This window comes from Stomoxys calcitrans, chromosome 1, assembly GCF_963082655.1.
Source record: "Stomoxys calcitrans chromosome 1, idStoCalc2.1, whole genome shotgun sequence".
In the NCBI taxonomy this organism is placed as follows: domain Eukaryota; kingdom Metazoa; phylum Arthropoda; class Insecta; order Diptera; family Muscidae; genus Stomoxys; species Stomoxys calcitrans.
The window spans coordinates 240,246,638-240,266,137 of record NC_081552.1 but is presented as its reverse complement, the minus strand read 5'-3'; the positions used below and the strand labels follow the sequence as shown (position 1 = coordinate 240,266,137).

Sequence of the window (19,500 nt, the reverse complement as noted above, 5' to 3'; positions counted from 1 at the left end):
CAGGGTCCAAAGTCATGTACGGAAGTCAAGGAAGGAGGCGGCTGACAAGCTAGTCACGATTATGCTACTGAGTCAGTAAACCCTCCCTATTGCAAGCACTTTGAATAAACGCTTTCTACGATGACGGCGCAAGGGGAGCGTGGGCTGATATGAAATATTGCAGTTCATTCAAGGTACTATGGCTGTTTTTCGATCAGTACGGTTGCAGACTGGATAAGGACTCAGAGGTAGAAGTCTTCATTGAGTTTCTGAACTAGGGAGTCTTATAGGGTTCTGGGCTGGTTCATCGTCTTTCAGGCGGAGTGGCAGGAGTGGAGTTAAGTGGCACTGAAGATTCTTGCATCGAACCACGTAAGATCGAGACTGGTTAGGAGATTTACAAGGCTTTGCTGGGTTCCGGGTCATTTATGGGTGGCAGGCGGTTGACGAGATAGCCAGAAATGGATAGCCATTCATTCTACTAAATCAGTGACCGCTCCACTGTGCGACGTTTTCGATTGGATAGGCGCTTGGTAGGCCGCACGCCATAAGTAGCAGGGTGGCCAAGGCATAGTTATCAAGTGACGCCACTTATCCTAGGACTCAAGAAGCATAACCTTGGGTTATTGGCAGGCGTCCTTAGAGATCATTGCAATGTTAGGTCTTGGTCGTCGCTCTAGACTCAGGCAAATGCGTACTGCTGCAAAACTTTGTGGTAATGAGAAAAGGTTATGAAGGTTTGTACAATTGGGAGATTTGTTCTTCATCTTTGGCTGAAATCTTTAAAGTTAGTACAAATTGGGTGCTAGTATACATTTGCCCAAAAAGTAATTGCGGATTTTTCATATAGTCGGCGTTGACAAATTTTTTCACAGCTTGTGATTCTGTAATTGCATTCTTTCTTCTGTCAGTTATCAGCTGTTACTTTTAGCTGGCTTTAGAAAAAAAGTGTAAAAAAAGTATATTTGAGCAAAATTCATTCTAAGTTTTATTAAAAATGCATTTACTTTCTTTTAAAAAATCCGCAATTACTTCTTGGGCAACCCAATAGGTTAAAATATCAACTCTTTATTTTCTCAATTATTCAATAAATTCATTCCATTTCTTAATTAAACATTCATCATCGGTTTCATCGATATGCATGGCATCAGGATCATCTGAAGAATCTCTAGAAAAATGAAGTACCCCCAAAATCAAAGCTTAAGCCAAATAACATGTCCCCCAAAACTTACTCAACTTCAGATATATCACTAAAATCTCCATATTCCATGGGATTGTGACAAATACAGCAAATATTATTCGATTCTTGATAACAATTCCTACAATACAAAGCTTTGCAGCCAATGGTTTCACAACTTACCCGTGATATGCTAAAATGATAAGGAAGAAAAACAATCCAAAGTTAAAAAGTCAATATTTCTGTATTTCAGTTACTCAACTCATTTAAAGGTGTGGTGCAAAGCAAACATTTATTCGCGTTACGATCGCCCAAAAGCCATCGCCATAAACGATTCCTGGAAGATGATAACAAATATTGGAACATAAAATTGAAGTTTAAGTAAATCAAATTATTGCATAAGTTGTGATTCACTTACTTCTCCGTTCTAGCTCTGAGCCAATCGAGGAATGTAAAATCGTCCCCTTCTTTATTTTTGGTAAATTTTATTCGAGCCTTGCGACGAGCCAATTTAAAGAAACTCACTTAAATACAAAAAAAAAAACTACCTTTAGTACACATTTTTATCATATTTAAATATTGACTTACTCCTCTTCATTAGAATGCGATTGTACAGCCATATAGCCCTTTGTCTAGCTACATGCGGATAATATAGACGCATTATGATATGTCGCAATCGTAGACCATACGGTTGACAAAATAAAAAAATCCAGGACAGCAGGCTCAGCATGACAATCAATTTGAATTTTCCATAATTGGGTTTTCGAGGCATTGGCAAACATGTGCGCGGATCCATTGTGAAATTCTGGGCTATCGGCTCAAAGGCATGAACTATGCCGCCAAAGATTTCACCAACAAGTCCACCACCCTCTACCTCAACAGTGATGTAAGGGGGAACTAATAAAAAACATGAGCAGAATTAGAGAATACAGTATTCAATATAGTCTACAGAATATCTTTAAAGTAAAGATGCCAGAATTGCGCCCTCTAGAGGCTCAAGAAGTCAAGACCCCAGATCGGTTTATATGACAGCTATATCAGGTTATGGACCGATTTGAACCTTATTTGACACAGTTGTTGGAAGTCATAACAAAACAACTCATGCAAAATTTCAGCTAAATCGCAAAGGAATTGCGCCCTCTAGAGGCTCAAGAAGTCAATACCCCAAATCGATTTTTATGACAGCTATATCAGGTTATGGACCGATTTGAACCGTATTTGGCACAGTTGTTGGAAGTCATAACAAAACAACTCATGCAAAATTTCATCCAAATCGGATAGGAATTGCGCCCTCTAGTGGGTAAAGAAGTCCAGATTCAAGATAGGTTTATATGGCAGCTATATCAGGTTATAGACCGATTTAAACCATACTTGGCAGTTATTGGAAGACATAATTAAACACGTCATGCAAAATTTCAGCTAAATCGCAAAGGAATTGCGCCCTCTAGAGGCTCAAGAAGTCAAAACCCCAAATCGGTTTTAATGACAGCTATATCGAGTTATGGACCGATTTGAACCGTATTTGGCACAGTTGTTGGAAGTCATAACAAAACAACTCATGCGAATTTTCATCCAAATCAGATAGGAATTGCGCCCTCTAGTGGGTAAAGAAGTCCAGATTCAAGATCGGTTTACATGGCAGCTATATCAGGTTATAGACCGATTTAAACCATACTTGGCACAGTTATTGGAAGACATAATTAAACATGTCATGCAAAATTTCAGATAAATCGCAAAGGAATTGCGCCCTCTAGAGGCTCAAGAAGTCAAGACCCCAAATCGGTTTTTATGACAGCTATAACAGGTTATAGACCGATTTAAACCATACTTGGCACAGTTGTTGGAAGTCATAACAAAACAACTCATGCAAAATTTCATCCAAATCGGATAGGAATTGGGCCCTCTAGTGGGTAAAGAAGATCGGTTTATATGGCAGCTATATCAGGTTATGAACCGATTTGAACCATACTCAACACAGTTGTTGGAAATCATAGCAAAAGACCTCGTGCAAAATTTCAGTCAAATCGGACGAGATTTGCGCCCTCTAGAGGCTCAAGAAGTCAAGACCCAAGATTGGTTTATATGGCAGCTATATCAAATCATGGACCGATTTGGCCCATTTACAATACCAACCGACCTACACTAATAAAAAGTATTTGGGCAAAATTTCAAGCGGCTAGCTTTACTCCTTCGAAAGTTAGCGTTCTTTCGACAGACAGACGGACGGACGGACATGGCGATCAAGAATATATATTCTTTAAGTGGTCTCAGACGCATATTTCGGGGTGTTACAAACAGATTGACGAAATTAGTATACCCCCCATCCTATGGTATAAAAAAGTATACAAGGACAGTGACTCTACTTGTGGTTGAAAAAAATGTCCGTCAACATTTAATTTTTATTAGGGAACGCCTCCTCGCCGATTATCTGGAACTTCGTTATAAACGAAGTCCTTAGCAAATGCTGACATTTCTTGCAGCTAGTCCGAGGCAATTTTCTGTCAACTTTTCGTGGGATCATGGAAAGGGAACTGACAAGACTGCGAAATGGTCGACGAATCCCAATAAAATGAAGCAGGCCTTCTTCACTCCGACGAAGGCGAAATGTTAGAGCCTAGACCTCGATTAAAAATGGTTATGAAAATCATACAGAGGAATGAGGCAATACAGAACAAGTGAAAGCGTGCTAAGTTCGGCCGGGCCGAAAGTTATGTACCCTCCACCATGGATCGCATTTGTCGAGTTCTTTTTCTGGTATCTCTTTGTAAGCAAACAAGGGATAAAAGACAAGAATTGCTATGATTTTGGAGCTATAATGTCAAGTTATAGTCCGATTCCGACCATAATTGAATTGGGGACCGTAGTAGAAGTCATTGTGTAAAATTCAGCATCATAATTAACACGTATGTTGAAGGTCATAAGAGAAGCCGTTGTACAAAATTTCAGCTAAATCGGATTCAAGATCGTTTTATATGGCAGCTATATCAGGTGACGGATCGATTTTTGAACCATACTTAGCACAGTTGTTAGAGTCATAGCGAAAGACGTCGTGCAAAATTTCAACCAAATCAGATCAGATTTGAGCCCCTTTTTGTCATAATCCACAAATATGTCCAGTTTGAGGGGTAAGTAGGGTGGGGCGGTCATCCACGCACTTATTATTCACACCACCGTAGGATAGGGGGCATATTCATTTAGTCATTTCGTTTGCAACACATCGAAATATCAATTTCCGACACTACAAAGTATATATATTTCGGATCGTCGTAAAATTCTAAGATCGTCGTAAAATTCTATCCGTCCGTCTGTTGTAATCACTCTAGAGCCTTCAAAAATTGAGATATTGAGCTGAAATTTGGCAAGTTCTTGATCGGGCGGAATCGATTTTCCGGGAAAGGGTCTAATGCCCATAAATATTTTATTTTTCATCCGATTTTGCTGAAATCTGAAACAGGGAGTAGTTTAAGGCTTCCCGAACCCAAATATGGTTGAGATCGGACTATATTTAGATATAGCTACCATATAGATCGATCTCCCGATAAAGGGTCTGAAGGCCATAAAAGCTTTATTTTTTATCCGATTTCATTGAAATTTACACCAATAGGTTACTTTAAGCCTCCCGACATCTGACGTAAATATGGTTCAGATCGGACTATATTTAGATATAGCAGCCATATAGACCGATCTGCCGATAAAGGGTCTGAAGGTCGGACTATATTTAGATATAGCAGCCATATAGACCGATCTGCCGATAAAGGGTCTGAAGGCCATAACAGCTTTATTTATTACCCGATTTCGCTGAAATTTGGAATTGTGCGCAGTTTTAAGCCTCTCAATATCCGACCAAAATATGGTGCAAATCGGATTATATTTAGATATAGCTGCGATATAGACCGATCTGCCGATAAAGGGTCTGAAGCCCATGAAAGCTTTATTTATTACCCGATTTCATTGAAATTTACACCAATAGGTTACTTTAAGCCTCCCGACATCTGACGTAAATATGGTTCAGATCGGACTATATTTAGATATAGCTACCATATAGATCGATCTCCCGATAAAGGGTCTGAAGGCCATAAAAGCTTTATTTTTTATCCGATTTCGCTGAAATTTAGAATAGTGCGCAGTTGTAAGCCTCTCAATATCCGACCCAAATATGGTGCAAATCGGATTATATTTAGATATAGCTGGCATATAGACCGATCTGCCGATAAAGGGTCTGAAGCCCATGAAAGCTTTATTTATTACCCGATTTCACTGAAATTTACACCAATTGTTTACTTTAAGCCTCCCGACAGCTGACGTAAATATGGTTCAGATCGGACTATATTTAGATATAGCAGCCATATAGACCGATCTGCCGATAAAGGGTCTGAAGGCCATAACAGCTTTATTTATTACCCGATTTCGCTGAAATTTGGAATTGTGCTCAGTTTTAAGTCTCTCAACATCCGACCCAAATATGGTTCAGATCGGACTATATTTAGATATAGCTGCCATATAGACCGATCTGCCGATAAAGGGTCTGAAGCCCATGAAAGCTTTATTTTTTATCCGATTTCGCTGAGATTTAAAACAGTGGGTTATTTTAAGCCTCCCGACATCTGATCCAAAAATGGTTCAGATCGGACTACATTTAGATATAACTGTCATATAGACCGATCTCCCGATAAGGAGTCTGAGGGCCATGAAAGCTTTATTTTTTATCTGATTTCGCTGAAATTTGGAATTGTGCTCAGTTTTAAGCTTCTCAACATTCGACCCAAATATAGTACAGATCGGACCATATTTAGATATAGCTGCCATATAGACCGATCTCCAGATAAAGGGTCTGAAGCCCATTAAAAACTTTATTTTTTAACCGATTTCACTGAAATTTGAAACAGTGGGTAGTTTTACGCCTCCCAACATAGGACCCAAATATGGTTCAGATCGGACTATATTCAGATATAGCTGCGATATTGATCGATCTGTCGATAAAGGGTCTGAAGTCGATAAAAGCTCTATTTATTACCCGATTTCGTTGAAATTTGAAACAGTGGGTAGTTTTAGGTCTCCCGACCCAAATATGGTTTGTCCGTCCCAAATATGGTTTATATCGGACAATATTAAGATATAGCTTCCATACAGAGCGACCTGCCGATAAAGGGTCTGAAGCCCATAAAAGCTTTATTTTTTATCCGATTTCGCTGAAATTTAAAAATACAAAATTCAACAGTGACTTATATTTATTAGACCACTCAATGTCCGTGCCGAATTTGGTTGCATAAGTTATCCAATTTGCACCAGATTGTGGCGAAAGGGGGTTTACACATCCAACCGAGGTGGTGGGTATCCAAAGTTCGGCCCGTCCGAACTTAATGCCTGTTTTACTTGCTTTGATGATATTTTGTGTCAATAAATTTTAATATTTTACCTGTAAAACCCAATTCCTTATGTCCGTAATACGAAATCATGGCTAATATCCAAAAAAGGCTATAATCTGCAAAGCATATACAAAACAATTGTATGCTTGATATAGTCAAAAATACACCCGAACGTGCCATTGTCAGCCATTCCTGGCGGGTGAGCAGACAATCGGACAACTAAGAAAAAACCAAAAAAATATTTCGAAATTAAAAAGCCTAAAATTTTCAAAATCATTCAACTTACACGTGGATATTTCAACTTCTCCATAAAGGTTAAGGGCATTGCAGTTTCCATATTTAGACTCCTTCGGTTATCATCGATTTCCAGAAACTCCTTGGAGATGTAGGTATTTTGATAGCCGGGATTGTGGATATACTTTAAGCGAAAATACAAAGCTCTGACATGAAAGTTGAAAACAAAACTTTATGAGTTTTATGAAAACCAATTTTTTTCCAAAATCTCACTAACTTCAATACGATGAGCACAAACATCAAAAGACCGATAACATCCAACCAGCCAAAAATCAAAACAAATGTATTCAAACGTTTGCGTATATCCCTCATAATGTCTCTTCTTATTTCACTCAGTTCCTTAGAAGAGGTGGTCTTGAAGTAAAAATCATGATCAAAGTTTATCGAAACATCAAAAAGTTTTCTAACTTCAGCATTGAATGATTTCAGTTCTGAAAAATATGCCAAATGAGGCCTAAGTAGATTTTTTTGTTATAAAATTTTCTCTTACTCACTTTTCATGACAGTGTCTATGATGGTTTCGTTTGCAAAGGCCACCAGAACACAAATGGCGTCAACAATTTTCGAAGGATAACAAAGCATGGAAAATATGTGAGTGACTTGACACAAGCCCTTCACAGGACCCAGTTTTATTTCACAATCCTCTATGGCATTGCGGGAGATGTTCAGGCAACGTTCATAGGGTGTTCCAAATTCTTTATTGCACATGCTGACAATATTTCGCAGCCAGCCAAAGGCATTTTTCATAACGGACACTGAAAAATTCACAACGTTCAATAAAATTTGTCGAAATTAGACATTTTATAGGTGGACTAGCCGAACCGGGCCCGCTCCGCTGCGCCTTCTTTAACTCTCTAATATCTTTTTAGGGTTTGGGCACTTCGCCCTGAATGTGTATTCGTGCCACTGTAGCCAATGTCCGCCTATAACGCTGAACGCCTGCGTTCAAATCCTGGCCATAACATCGGACAAAATTTAAAGCGGTGATGATCCCCTCTTAATGATAGCGACATTTGCCATGCATGGTCATGTAAAAAATTCTCCACAAAGAGGAGATCTGCTATACTTCGTCAATTTGACTCAGATCGGTTCAGATTTGGATATAGCTGCCATATAGACCGACCCTCCTATTTAGGGTCTTAGGCCCATAAAAGGCGCATTTATTGTCCGATGTCGCTGAAATTTGGGACAGTGCGTTATGTTAGACTCTTCAACATCCTTCTTCAATTTGGCCCAGATCGGTCCAGATTTGGATATAGCTGCCATATAGACCGATCTCTCGATTTAAGGCTTTGGGCCCATAAAAGGAGCATTTTTTGTCCAATGTCGCCGCAATTTGAGGCAGTGAGTTAAGTTAAGCCCATCGACATACATCTGCAATATGGCTCAAATTGGTCCATGTTTTGATATAGCTGCCATATAAACCGATCATGGGTCTTGACTTCTGGAGCCTCTAGAGGGCGCAATCCTCGTCCGATTTAACTGAAATTTTGCACGTAGTGTTTTGGTAGCACTTCCAACAGCTACGCTAAGTATGGTTTTAATCGGTCCATGTTTTGATATAGCTGCCATATAAACCGATCTTGGGTCTTGACTTCTTGAGCCTCTAGAGGCCGCAATTCTCGTCCGATTCAACTGAAATTTTACACGTAGTTTTTTGGTATCACTTTCAACAACTGTGCTAAGTGTGGTTCAAATCGGTTCATAATCTGGTATAGCTGTCACATAAACCGATCTTGGAGCTTGACTTCTTGAAATTTTGCATGAGGTGTTTTGTTATGACTTCCAATAACTGTGCTAAATATGGCGTAAATCGGTATAGAACCTGATGTAGCTTCCATATAAACCGATCTGGTATCTTGAATTCTTGAGCCTCCAGAGGGCTCAATTCTCTTCCGATTTGGCTGAAATTTTGTACAACGTCTAATATGGTCTAAATCGATCACTAGCTTGATACAGCTCCCATATAAACCTATCTCCCGATTTTGCTACTTGAGCCCCTACAAGGAACTCGAGAAATGCGATCAATGGTGGAGGGTATATAAGATTCGGCCCGGCCGAACTTAGCACCATCTTACTTGTTTTTCTCTCAAACACCTTTCGTTTTTAACTCTTTATTATCGCGATTGGTCTATATACCCATTTGGCGGGGTTTAGACTACCCCTGAGGGGGGGATTGGTAATGCGATTCGGACGAAGATCGGTAATGCGGAGATTGGTAATGCGATTCGAACGAGAACTGGTGGTTTTGAAAATTAGGGTAAGGGATGACTCAAATATGGAAATCAAATTCGTGCTGCACTCCCAAATCCATTTAATGTGAACCCCATATTGCCATAGTCGGTAAATATGAACTGTTTGGAGGGTATTTTGGGACCGAGGCGGCCACCGGCACTTTGCCCTGAAAATAGATTTCAAATTCCTTCTTTACTCCCAAATACCGCTGATTTGAGCTCCATATTGCCATTAACGGAAATTAAGTTCAGTTTAGGGGGTGCTTTAGGGCGTACCCCCAAACACTTGGCCCCAAAATTGGATATCAAATTCGTTTTCTACTCTCAAATACCTTTCATTTAAGTCCCATAATGGGTCAATAAGCCTATTTGATTTATTTTTGAAAGCAAAAGCGCCACCTACACTTGAACACAAATTTTAATGTCATATTCGTAATCTACTCTTCAATGCCTTTTATTTAAGTCCCATATATACATGGTCGGCTAATATGTCCATTTGGGGGTACTTGGGGGGTGGTGCGACCTCCCATTACTTGGACCTAATTTTGTATGCCATGTTTGTAATCTACTGTCGAATACTTTTCATTTGAGGCCCATATTGACATGAACGTCGAATATATCAGTTTAGAGGTGTTTTTGGGGAAGGCCCGCTGGGTACTTGGACCCAAATTTTAATACTATTGTATATTCGTCTTCTAGTCTCCATTACGTTTCATTTGATACCCATATTGTGCCTATTGGTCAACTTTTAGTTTTGGATGGCGTAGTTGGGGTAAGGGGGAGGGACCGCCCTAATCCGATATCTAAAAATTATATAGCCTATGTTTCCTTTCAGACAAACTTACACAATCTGTGAAAATTTTAAGAAAATCAATTCATTTGTTTTTGATTCTACGGAACAAACAAAAAAAAACCGTGTCCCATATAGTCATGATGGGTCCTATGCCCATTTGAGGCGTTTTTGGGGGGTAGAGTAACACCCTATATTTCGATCAGATTTTGTATGCTAGATTCGTAATCTACTCCCGAATACCTTTCTTTTGAGGTCCATATTGACATGAACATCCAATATGTCTGTTTGGGGGAATTTCAGGGTTGGGACGACCCGATGGGAACTTAGACCCAAATTTTAATACCATATTCGTATTGTATGTTCTTTCTTCTGATACCCATATTGTCCCGATTGGTCCACTTTTGATATTGGGTGGTGTTTTTGGGTAACGGGGGAGGGTCCGCCCGCTTCCGAAATTAACAAATTACAAAGCCTATTTCTCTTTCCTGACCATATTCGCAATCTACTCACGAATACTTTTCATTAGAGTCCCATATTGTTATGATCGTCCAAAAAAAAAACAATTTTAGGGGGTTTTGGGGTTGGGGCGGCCCCCCAGTTACTTGCACCCAATTTTTAATATGAAATTCTTACTCTACTCCTCAATATCTTTCATTTGAGTCCCATATTGTCCCGATCTGTCCACTTTTATTTTTGGGTGGTACTTTTGGGGTAAGGGAGAGGGTCCGCCCCCCTTCCGATATCAAAAAATGTTATAGCCTATGTATCCTTCCAGACCAAACTACACAACCTGTGAAAACTTCAAGGTAATGGGTTCAGCCGTTTTTGAGTCTATACGGCACAAGCAAACAAACACAAATTCAATTTAATATATACGACGATTATGGATTACAACCCAACTTCAGTTGAGTTGCCAAAGGGGAAATTTTTTAATTAAATTTCCATTTCTGTATTGTATTGTATAATTTTTTACAATTTACTTAGTAGCTGAACGTTCAAAACACTGATATCGAATGAAACTGATAAAAATTTCAACCTTTATACTAATTTTTTTTACCCACCACCATAGGATGGGGGTATACTAATCTAGTCATTCCGTTTGTAACACCTCGAAATATTGATCTGAGACCCCATAAAGTATATATATTCTGGATCGTCTCGACATTCTGATTCGATCTAGCCATGTCCGTCCGTCCGTCTGTCGAAATCACAATAGCGGTCGACGCGTAACGCTAACCGCTTGAAATTTAGCACATATACTTTTAATTGATGTAGATCGTTGGGGATTGCAAATGGGCCATATCGGTCTAGATTTGGATATAACTCCCGATAACTAACCGATCTCCCGATTTGTCTTCTTAAGCCACTGGAAGCCGCAATTTTTGTCCGATTTGGCTGAAATTTCACACGTAGTGTGCGTTAATGACTTACAATAACTGTGCCAAGTACGGTCCAAATCGGTCTATAATCTGATATAGCTCCCATATAAACCGATCTCCCGATTTGACTTCTTGAGCCCCTGGGAGCCACAATTTTGTCCGATTTGGCTGAAATTCTGGATGTAATGTTTTGTTATGACTTTCAACAACTGTGTCAAGTGCGGTTCAAAACGGTCTATCTTTAACCTGATATAGCTCCCATATAAACCGATCTTCCGATTTGACTTCTTGAGGCCTTTCAGCAGCAATTTTTGTCCGACCGGTCCAAATCGGTCTATTACCTGATATAGCTCCCATATAAACCGATCTCCCGATTTGACTTCTTGATCCACTGGAAGACACAATTTTTGTCCGATTTGGCTGAAATTTTGAGGATAGTGTTCTGTTGTGACTTTCAACAACTGTGCGAAGTACGATTCAAATCGGTCTATAACCTGATATAGCACCCATATAAACCGATCTCCCGATTTGACTTCTTAAGCCCCTGGAAGCCACAATTTTCATCCGATATGGCCTAAATTTTCCACATGGTGTTCTCTTATGACCTCCAAGAGTTATGTTATGTGCGGTCTAAATCGGTCTATAACCCTGTAAAGCTCCCATATAAATCGATCTCCCGATTTGACATCTTGAGCCCCTGGAAGCCTCAATTTCCATCCGATTTGGATTACATTTTGCACACAGTGTTCTCCTATGACTTCTAACAACTATGTTAAGTAAGGTCCGAATCGGTCTATAACCTGATATAGCTCCCATATACACCGATCCCACGATTTGACTTCTTGAGCCCCTGTAAGTTGCAGTTTTCATTCAATTTGGCTGAAATTTTGCACATATCATTCTGTTATGACCTCCAACAACTGCGCCAAGTACGATCCAAATCGGTCTTTAACCTGATATGGCTCCCATATAAACCGATCTCCCGATTTGACTTCTTGAGCCCCTGGAAGCCGCAATTTTTGTCCGATTTGGCTGAAATTTTCCATGTAATGTTTTGTTATGACTTCCAACAACTGTGCCAAGTACAGCCAAAATCAGTCTATAACCTGATTAGGTCCCAGTAAACCGTTCTCTCGTTTATCTTTGTTCGGTTCCTAGAAGCTTTAATTTTTGCTGGTTTGACAGTTTGGTATGTAGAATAAAATTATGTCCTACAACTTAATTTTTTTTATATAAATTTCTAGCAGAATACATGGTGCCCACCACCAAGATTCGGCCCGTCCCAAGATTCGGCCCGTCCGAACTTAGCACGCTTTTACTTGTTATTTCATGATTTTATCTTCTGGCAATGCAACCTAAGTTGAGTTGCCATTCATTATCGAGACCTTAGACATTTTTTTGATAATATGACCCTCCCATAGGAGGCCACCATAGCGCAGAGGTTAGCATGTCCGCCTATGACGCTGAACGGCTAGGTTCGAATCCTGGCGAGACCATCAGAAAAAATTTTCAATGGTGGTTTTCCCCTCCTAATGCTGGCAACATTTGTGAGTCACTATGCCATGTAAAACTTCTCTCCAAAGAGGTGTCGCACTGTGGCACGCCGTTCGGACCCGGCTATCATTGAGCTTAAACTTGAATCGGACTGCACTCATTGATAGGTGAGAAGTTTGCCCCTGTTCCTTAGTGGAATGTTCATGGGCTTGACCCATACTCCCTTCATTGACTTAATTTTTCCAGAATTTTGTGTTTTCATCTCTAATTTCCTACATCGACCAAACCTCACTTACATATCGCAGTTATCAAAGCTTGAATATTAAGCATCACTTCCTGAACTTTTCTTAAAACATTTCCCAAATCTTGAACAGCATTTTGTATGGCCTCTTTAATGGATACCAAAGGCTTTTTTAGAGTATCCAACATTTCGCCTAAGGCCTCTTTTAATTGCATTTGACCACAGCTCAAACTGGAAACCATAACATCAATGTTGTGAAACATATTAACGGTGGGGCCAGTGGCGGCCAGAAAAAATGCCAAGGCAATAATAACCGAACGACCCTTGGAACTGCATAAAATGGGCAGGGAAAGGGTGGCCACACACCTTGAAAAATAAAAAAAGCTTAAATGGAATATAAACTTGTGGGAAAAATGAAATTCACTCACCTGACATCTTTGTTGTAGGCCAGCAATATGACTATAAGGCCCAGTATCACCAAACATGACCAACGCCCGGTATTCAGTTGAGAATTTGTCATGAATTTGTACCATAGAATTGTTATTGCAGTTCCTAGTACATATCCTGCCAGAATGTAATTTAGAGCCTTTGTTATGGGTATGCCACTTTCAAGGATTCTTTGGAAAATTCGACCAAAGAAGGTTTCTTTGTAGGATTGGTTATTGGTTGGCGGTCCAGTTTCTTTTTCCGCTGCCATGTTGATTGAAGTTGTAGGACTATGTATGTTTACCAATTTTTTTTCTGAATAAATGTCAAGTGAATGGATTTTTGCTTCAAGGGGTATATAAAATTGAAATTTATTTTCTTCTCTTTGGTTACTTGGTGTTAGTAAAATTTCTTAACTTAACTCTGGTTAAAATAAACTATTTTTTGTTAGTTACTCCTTCGAGACGAGCTCAATGATCGGAGGTTTTCTTTGCAAATGGAAAATGAAAGCCAGAGGAGATAGCAACATACGCTAACCACTGTGGGACGTGTTTCGTCTTTGGTTGGAAGACGCCTCTATGATACAATTACCACATTAACCACGCTCGACAACCCTGTCTATTAGCTGTACTTTTTCCCAAGGCATGTGTTTTCGTGTAATGACAGACTTTTTTACTGCGACAATTACACACTACTTCCATGGTGCACACGATTTTGTGCATCTGTTGGAAATTATATTGAACGGCTTCGAACGCTAAACAACGACAACGGCGAAAATTTCTGTGAAATTCAAATCCGGCGAAATTTTTCTATGCAAATCAAATTTCGATTGAATTTTCTATGAAAATCAAATTTTGACAAAATATTCTATAAAAATTAAATTTTGACGAAATTTTCTGTGAAAATTCAATTTCGGTGAAATTTCCTGTGAAAATTCAATTTCTGTGAAGTTTTCTCTGAAAATTCAATTTCGGCGAAATTTTGACGATATTTTCTTCAAAAATAAAATTTTGACGATATTTTCTATGAAAATCAAAATTCGACGATATTTTCTATGAAGCTCTAATTTCGAAGAGATTTTCTGTGAAACCAAATTTTCATTTCGACGAGATTTTCAGGAAAATCTAAATTCGACCATAGTTTCTATGAAATCAAAATTCGACGATATTTTCTACGAAAATCAAAATTCAGCGAAATTTTCTGTGAAAATTCAAATCCGGCGAAATTTTACTATGCAAATTAAATTTCGATTGAATTTTCTATGAAAATCAAATTTTGACAAAATCTTATATATAAAAATCATCTTGTGTTTGTTTGTTTGTGTGTACCTTATAGACTCAGAAACGGCTGAACCGATTTTCTTGAAATTTTCACAGATAATGACCGCGTGGTGAAAATAGGGTACTACATTCTTTGATGTCTGAAGGGGGAGGGGGCGGACCCTCCCCCTTACCCTAATTTTCAGAAACGCCAGATCTGGGGTGGTGCGATTTTAGCGAAATTTTGTGTGCTCTCATATAGTACACTAAAAATAAAAATTTGGTATCCAAATTTCGGATGGGGTACCTAGGGGTGACGCCCCACCCTAAAACCTACCAAACATATATTTAGACCAATCACGACAATATGGGACTCAAATGTAAGGTATTTAGGATAAGAAAACGTATCACATATCCAATTGTCGGACCAAGTGCTAGGGGGACCACCCCAAGCCCCAAAACACCCCTAAATCGGACATATTTACCGAGCATGGCAATATGGGACTCAAATGAAAGCTTTTTGCGAGTAGAATACGAATCTGATATCCAAATGTGGGACCACGTTTCTGGGGGTCCACCCCCTTCCCAAAACACCCCCCAAACTGGACTTATTTACTGACCATGGGAATATGGGGCTTAAATAAAAGGTATTTGAGTGTAGAATACGAATCTGATACCCAAATATGGGACCAAGAGTTTGGGGGGGGCCGCCTCTCCCCGAAAACCTCCCACAAAAAGGACAAATTTACGACCATAGCAATATGGGGTTCAAATGAAAGGCCTTTGAGAGTTAAGCACGAATCCGATATCAATATTCGAAAAGGATTTATGAGGCCACCCCACCCCCATAACACCACTCATATAGAAAGTATTTGCTGACCATTGCAATATGGGGCTCAAATAGGAGGTACTTAAAGTAGAACACGAATATGATATATACATCCAAGACCAAGTCAATGACTGGCTGCCCCATCCCCCCAAAACACCCCCAAACCGGTCATGTTTGCCGACTATGGAAATATGGCGCTCAAATGAAAGCTGTTTGAGAGTAGACCACGAATCTGACATCAACATTCGGTACCAACTGTCTAGGGGACTCCCACCACCATAACAACAGTGGAGCTCGATATTGGTAGTTTTTGGGGCCCATACCCCAAACCGGACATATTTGCTGACTTTTGCAATAAGGGGTTATAATGAAAGGTATTTGAGATTAGAAAACGAATTTGATATCTACTTTCGAGGCCAATGCCAATATGGGGTTCAAATAAATGGTATATAGACATATGAAAATAGGGCACGTCCCTGATATATTTTCAGGGCTTAGTGTTTGGGCGACCAGCCCACTCCCCAAAACACTCCTTAATCGGGCATATTTACCGACCATGTCAATGGGGGGCTCACATGAAAAGTATTGGGGAGTAGACCACAAAATTGATACCGACTTTCGGGACCAATTTTCGGGGGGTCTAGCCCTTTCCCAAAATAGACCACAAACAGCAATTATTTACTGACCCTCGCATTATGGGGCTCAAATAAAGGTATTTGGGAGTAGAATACGAATATCCAAATGTGGAACCCTGTATTTGGGGCACCGCTCTTTCCCCGGAAACCCCCCAAATGGTAAAAATTTGCAGACCATGCCAATATGTGGCTCAAATGAAAGCAAATACCTTTCATTTGAGCCACATATTGGTGGTAGAAAATGAAATTGATAACCAATTTTGGGGCCATGTGTTTGGGGGACGCCTCATCCTATCAACTCTACTAAAACCAATGGTAATATGAGGTTTAAATAACTGGTATTTGAGAGAAGAGCGCAATGCTGATATTTTTTTCAGGGTCAAGTGTGTAGGAGCCCACCTCACCCTCGAAAACAGTCCTAAATCGGACATCATAAGAATATCGGGCGGAAATATTGTCTTTTTAGAATGACATTGACGACATTTTCTGTGAAAATTCAATTTCGTCAAAATTTGCTATGCAAATCAAATTTGACGAAATTTTCTGTGAAAATCAAATTTTGACGAGATTTTCTATTAAACTTAAAAAATTCGAAACTCTACATGGAAATCAAATTTCGACGATGAAAATGAAAATCAAATTTCCACGATGAAAATGAAAATCAAATATCGACGATATTTTCTTTGAAAATCAAAGTTCGACGATGTTTTCTATGAAAATCAAAATTCGACAATAAAATAAAAATTCGGAGAATTTTTTTTTATGAAAATCATATTTTGACGAAATTTTCTGTAAAAATTCACTTTCGGCGAAACTTTCTATGAAAATTCAATATCTGCGAAATTTTCTATGAAAATCAAATTTTGACGAAATGTTCTATGAAAAATTCAATTTCGGCAAAACTTTCTTTAAAAATCAATTTTTGATAAAATTTTCTGTAAAATTTTAATTTTGAACAAATTTCCTATGAAAATTAAATTTCGGCGAAATTTTCTATGAAAATTAAATTTTGACGGAATTTTCTGTGAAAATCTACAATAGATTGATGAGATTCTCAACAAAAGCTCAATTTCGGCGAAATTTTTATGAAAATCAAAATTTTTTAATATCTTAAATCTTATATATCCTAATATCCTTAACGTAGCTTCCACTTAAAAGCTGCGTTTTTATGGTTAAGCCTTTTCCTATTTACGAATTTGTTCAAATCGCTTCATATTACAAAAAATCAAATCAACGTGGTGAAAACATCAAAAACTTTTTGCTGTTGGTTATCGATTGGCAAAATTGTTTCTGTTTAAACTGTTTATGTTAATCAACCTGCTCAAACTCCCTTAATTGCCTCATAAATCCTGCATTGGGTTGTATGCATTCCCTACGAGATTTTACATGTTTGAAAGCTTTTTCAAAATCCATATCACTATATCTCATAAGATATGCTATAACCACACTAGCTGATCTGGAGACTCCAGCATTGCAATGAACCAATACGCGACCAGCTTCCAGCAGACGAGCGCTTTCGAGAAAATCAAATGCCTCCTTGAAAATTACATCTTTCAAGGAGGCTTCTGGCAAATCTAAACAGGCTAAAAATAGATTGTTAATATTTTTGGGTAAGTCTTGCAAAGGGCATTCTATTCCCATACTTAAAATATGAGTTAGTTGATATTGTTCGATATTCTCTAAAGTAACAGCATCTTGTGACCCTAAATATAAAAAATCTTCCAAAATACACGCTGGCTTATAGTCGGGTTTAGTATCTACCACAAAGCCATAGGTTTTGTCTGTGACCAACTTCTGCATTTCTTGAGTTGAGGTATTTTCCATAAAACGCTCACCAGCGGCATTGGTAACTATGGTCTGGCAACTTTTTAACTTGGAACGTTTTGCTTGCAAAGCGTCAAGCAAACTCATGGTTGCTCTTATAGAATTTCACTTCGTCCCGCTTAACTATTCATTCATTGCATTTATTTTGGAATTTTAAATCGTCTTCGTTGTAATGCACACGACACAAATATAAACCATAGGCCGGTGCTATTTGTACTCGTTGATCCCAATTGTGTTTGGAGGGTATAGTCAACATTTCATAAATGCATTTCTCTTCTATGCGATCTGTGGCCAAGGCAATGAGAGATCCCACAATGCGTCTTACTTGTTTGTACAAAAACGACTTCCCCCGCACTTCAATATCCCAATAGTTGTATAAATCTTCTGCCAACTTAGCATTGGGTCCTATGCATGCCGATTTTCCTGGTTTTATGGTGATTTCATCAATTCGCCGCACAGTAAACATGGGATGATCACGAGAAGCTCCTTTTTGCCTATCCTGATTTCTAAAGGTGCGAAAGTCGTGGCGGCCTAAAAACATCCGCGATGCTTCTCTCATGCGTTCCACATTGAAGGGAGCAAGGCTGGTAAAATATGAAATGCAAGAAAAAATAAGTTTTACAATTACTATTCACACAACTTACTGTAAAAAATGGCAGCGATCTAATTCCTCCACCGGTAGGTAGGCCTCAAAATGTTTATTCTTTAAATCTAAGCCTGTTATGCCTTGCTTTGCCACCGCTATGCGATACAAATAGGTGCGTCCCAAAGCATTATAACGACAATGAAAGGTATCTGGCACTAAGCTGGTCTTTAACACTCTTATAGATAATCCTTGTTTGTAGAGTGTGCGATTGAGAACCCCAGTCACTGTTTCAACGCAGTAAGGAATACCATCCCGACGTTGCAGGTCAACATGTAAAGTGGAATGCAAAGCATGGACACCAGCATCAGTTCTGATAAAATCACAAGCATTATTTTTGTTTAAAAACACTTTTTTACTATTTCAAAACTTACCTACTTGATATCACTGTAGTTATTTCATTAACCGGACGAAATACCCGCAAAGCTAAATCCAAACAACCTTGAACAGATTTCACATCCACACAATCTGGATCGGACTTTAGAATTGTCTTTTGTATACCTCTGAAGATTAAATTAAAGGTTTTATTCATTATGTTAAAAAAATTTGATTAAAAACCCACCTAAATCCTGTTCCAATATAAGAAAACTCCAAGAGATATCGAAACATAATAAAGTGTGTGCAACCCCCTTTGTTTTGTAATGTTTACCTTTGAGGTTATGTCAAGAAACAGCTGTTTGGCTAAAGAGCACAATTAGTGCAAACGTCTTGCAATCCGTTACAGGTATCGTTTGTAAAGGGTCGCTACTAAATAGAGATTGCGGTTTTCTAATAAACACTACACCAGAATACTGTATTTTGAGCTCTCCGCTGATAAATATATTGAAAAAAGTTTAGTTTTCACACAGTAAAAATTGGTACTACGTTCGATTTTCGCACTGAAAATCCATATAAGAAACAAATGGAAAAAACGATAAGAAACAAGTA

General features: G+C 38.8%; 3 protein-coding genes across 3 annotated transcripts; all 3 read right to left on the bottom strand.

Annotated features, from left to right (window-relative positions):
* Nucleotides 1-1,031: 1,031 nt before the first annotated feature.
* LOC131994138 (DC-STAMP domain-containing protein 2) lies at nt 1,032-14,067 on the bottom strand. The gene is made up of 11 exons (XM_059360490.1): nt 13,386-14,067; nt 13,013-13,323; nt 7,311-7,571; nt 7,034-7,247; nt 6,809-6,962; nt 6,573-6,741; nt 1,745-2,053; nt 1,575-1,680; nt 1,419-1,493; nt 1,212-1,349; nt 1,032-1,147 (listed from the first exon to the last, which is right to left on the bottom strand). Exons 1-11 carry the CDS (start codon nt 13,652-13,654, stop codon nt 1,060-1,062), a joined length of 2,094 nt encoding a protein of 697 aa, XP_059216473.1. The 5' UTR covers nt 13,655-14,067; the 3' UTR covers nt 1,032-1,059.
* Nucleotides 14,068-16,953: 2,886 nt separating this feature from the next.
* LOC106094768 (dual specificity protein phosphatase 19) lies at nt 16,954-18,017 on the bottom strand. Its single transcript, XM_013262004.2, has one exon. The coding sequence runs from the start codon at nt 18,015-18,017 to the stop codon at nt 17,415-17,417; it is 603 nt and encodes a 200-aa protein (XP_013117458.2). The 3' UTR covers nt 16,954-17,414.
* Nucleotides 18,018-18,049: 32 nt separating this feature from the next.
* Nucleotides 18,050-19,208, bottom strand: LOC106094765 (tRNA pseudouridine synthase-like 1). Its single transcript, XM_059360491.1, has 4 exons — nt 19,136-19,208; nt 18,948-19,076; nt 18,575-18,886; nt 18,050-18,514 (listed from the first exon to the last, which is right to left on the bottom strand). Exons 1-4 carry the CDS (start codon nt 19,180-19,182, stop codon nt 18,058-18,060), a joined length of 945 nt encoding a protein of 314 aa, XP_059216474.1. The 5' UTR covers nt 19,183-19,208; the 3' UTR covers nt 18,050-18,057.
* Nucleotides 19,209-19,500: the final 292 nt, after the last annotated feature.

Coding starts and splice junctions, on each gene's coding strand:
- LOC131994138 (XM_059360490.1), bottom strand. CDS start 13,654: ATGGCAGCGGAAAAAGAAACTGGACCGCCAACCAATAACCAATCCTAC. Junction 7,248..7,310: donor CATAGACACTGTCATGAAAA/GTGAGTAAGAGA, acceptor CATATTTTTCAG/AACTGAAATCATTCAATGCT. Junction 1,148..1,211: donor AGTGATATATCTGAAGTTGA/GTAAGTTTTGGG, acceptor TCATTTTTCTAG/AGATTCTTCAGATGATCCTG.
- LOC106094768 (XM_013262004.2), bottom strand. CDS start 18,017: ATGAGTTTGCTTGACGCTTTGCAAGCAAAACGTTCCAAGTTAAAAAGT.
- LOC106094765 (XM_059360491.1), bottom strand. CDS start 19,182: ATGTTTCGATATCTCTTGGAGTTTTCTTATATTGGAACAGGATTTAG. Junction 19,077..19,135: donor TATATTGGAACAGGATTTAG/GTGGGTTTTTAA, acceptor TTTAATCTTCAG/AGGTATACAAAAGACAATTC. Junction 18,515..18,574: donor GATCGCTGCCATTTTTTACA/GTAAGTTGTGTG, acceptor ATATTTTACCAG/CCTTGCTCCCTTCAATGTGG.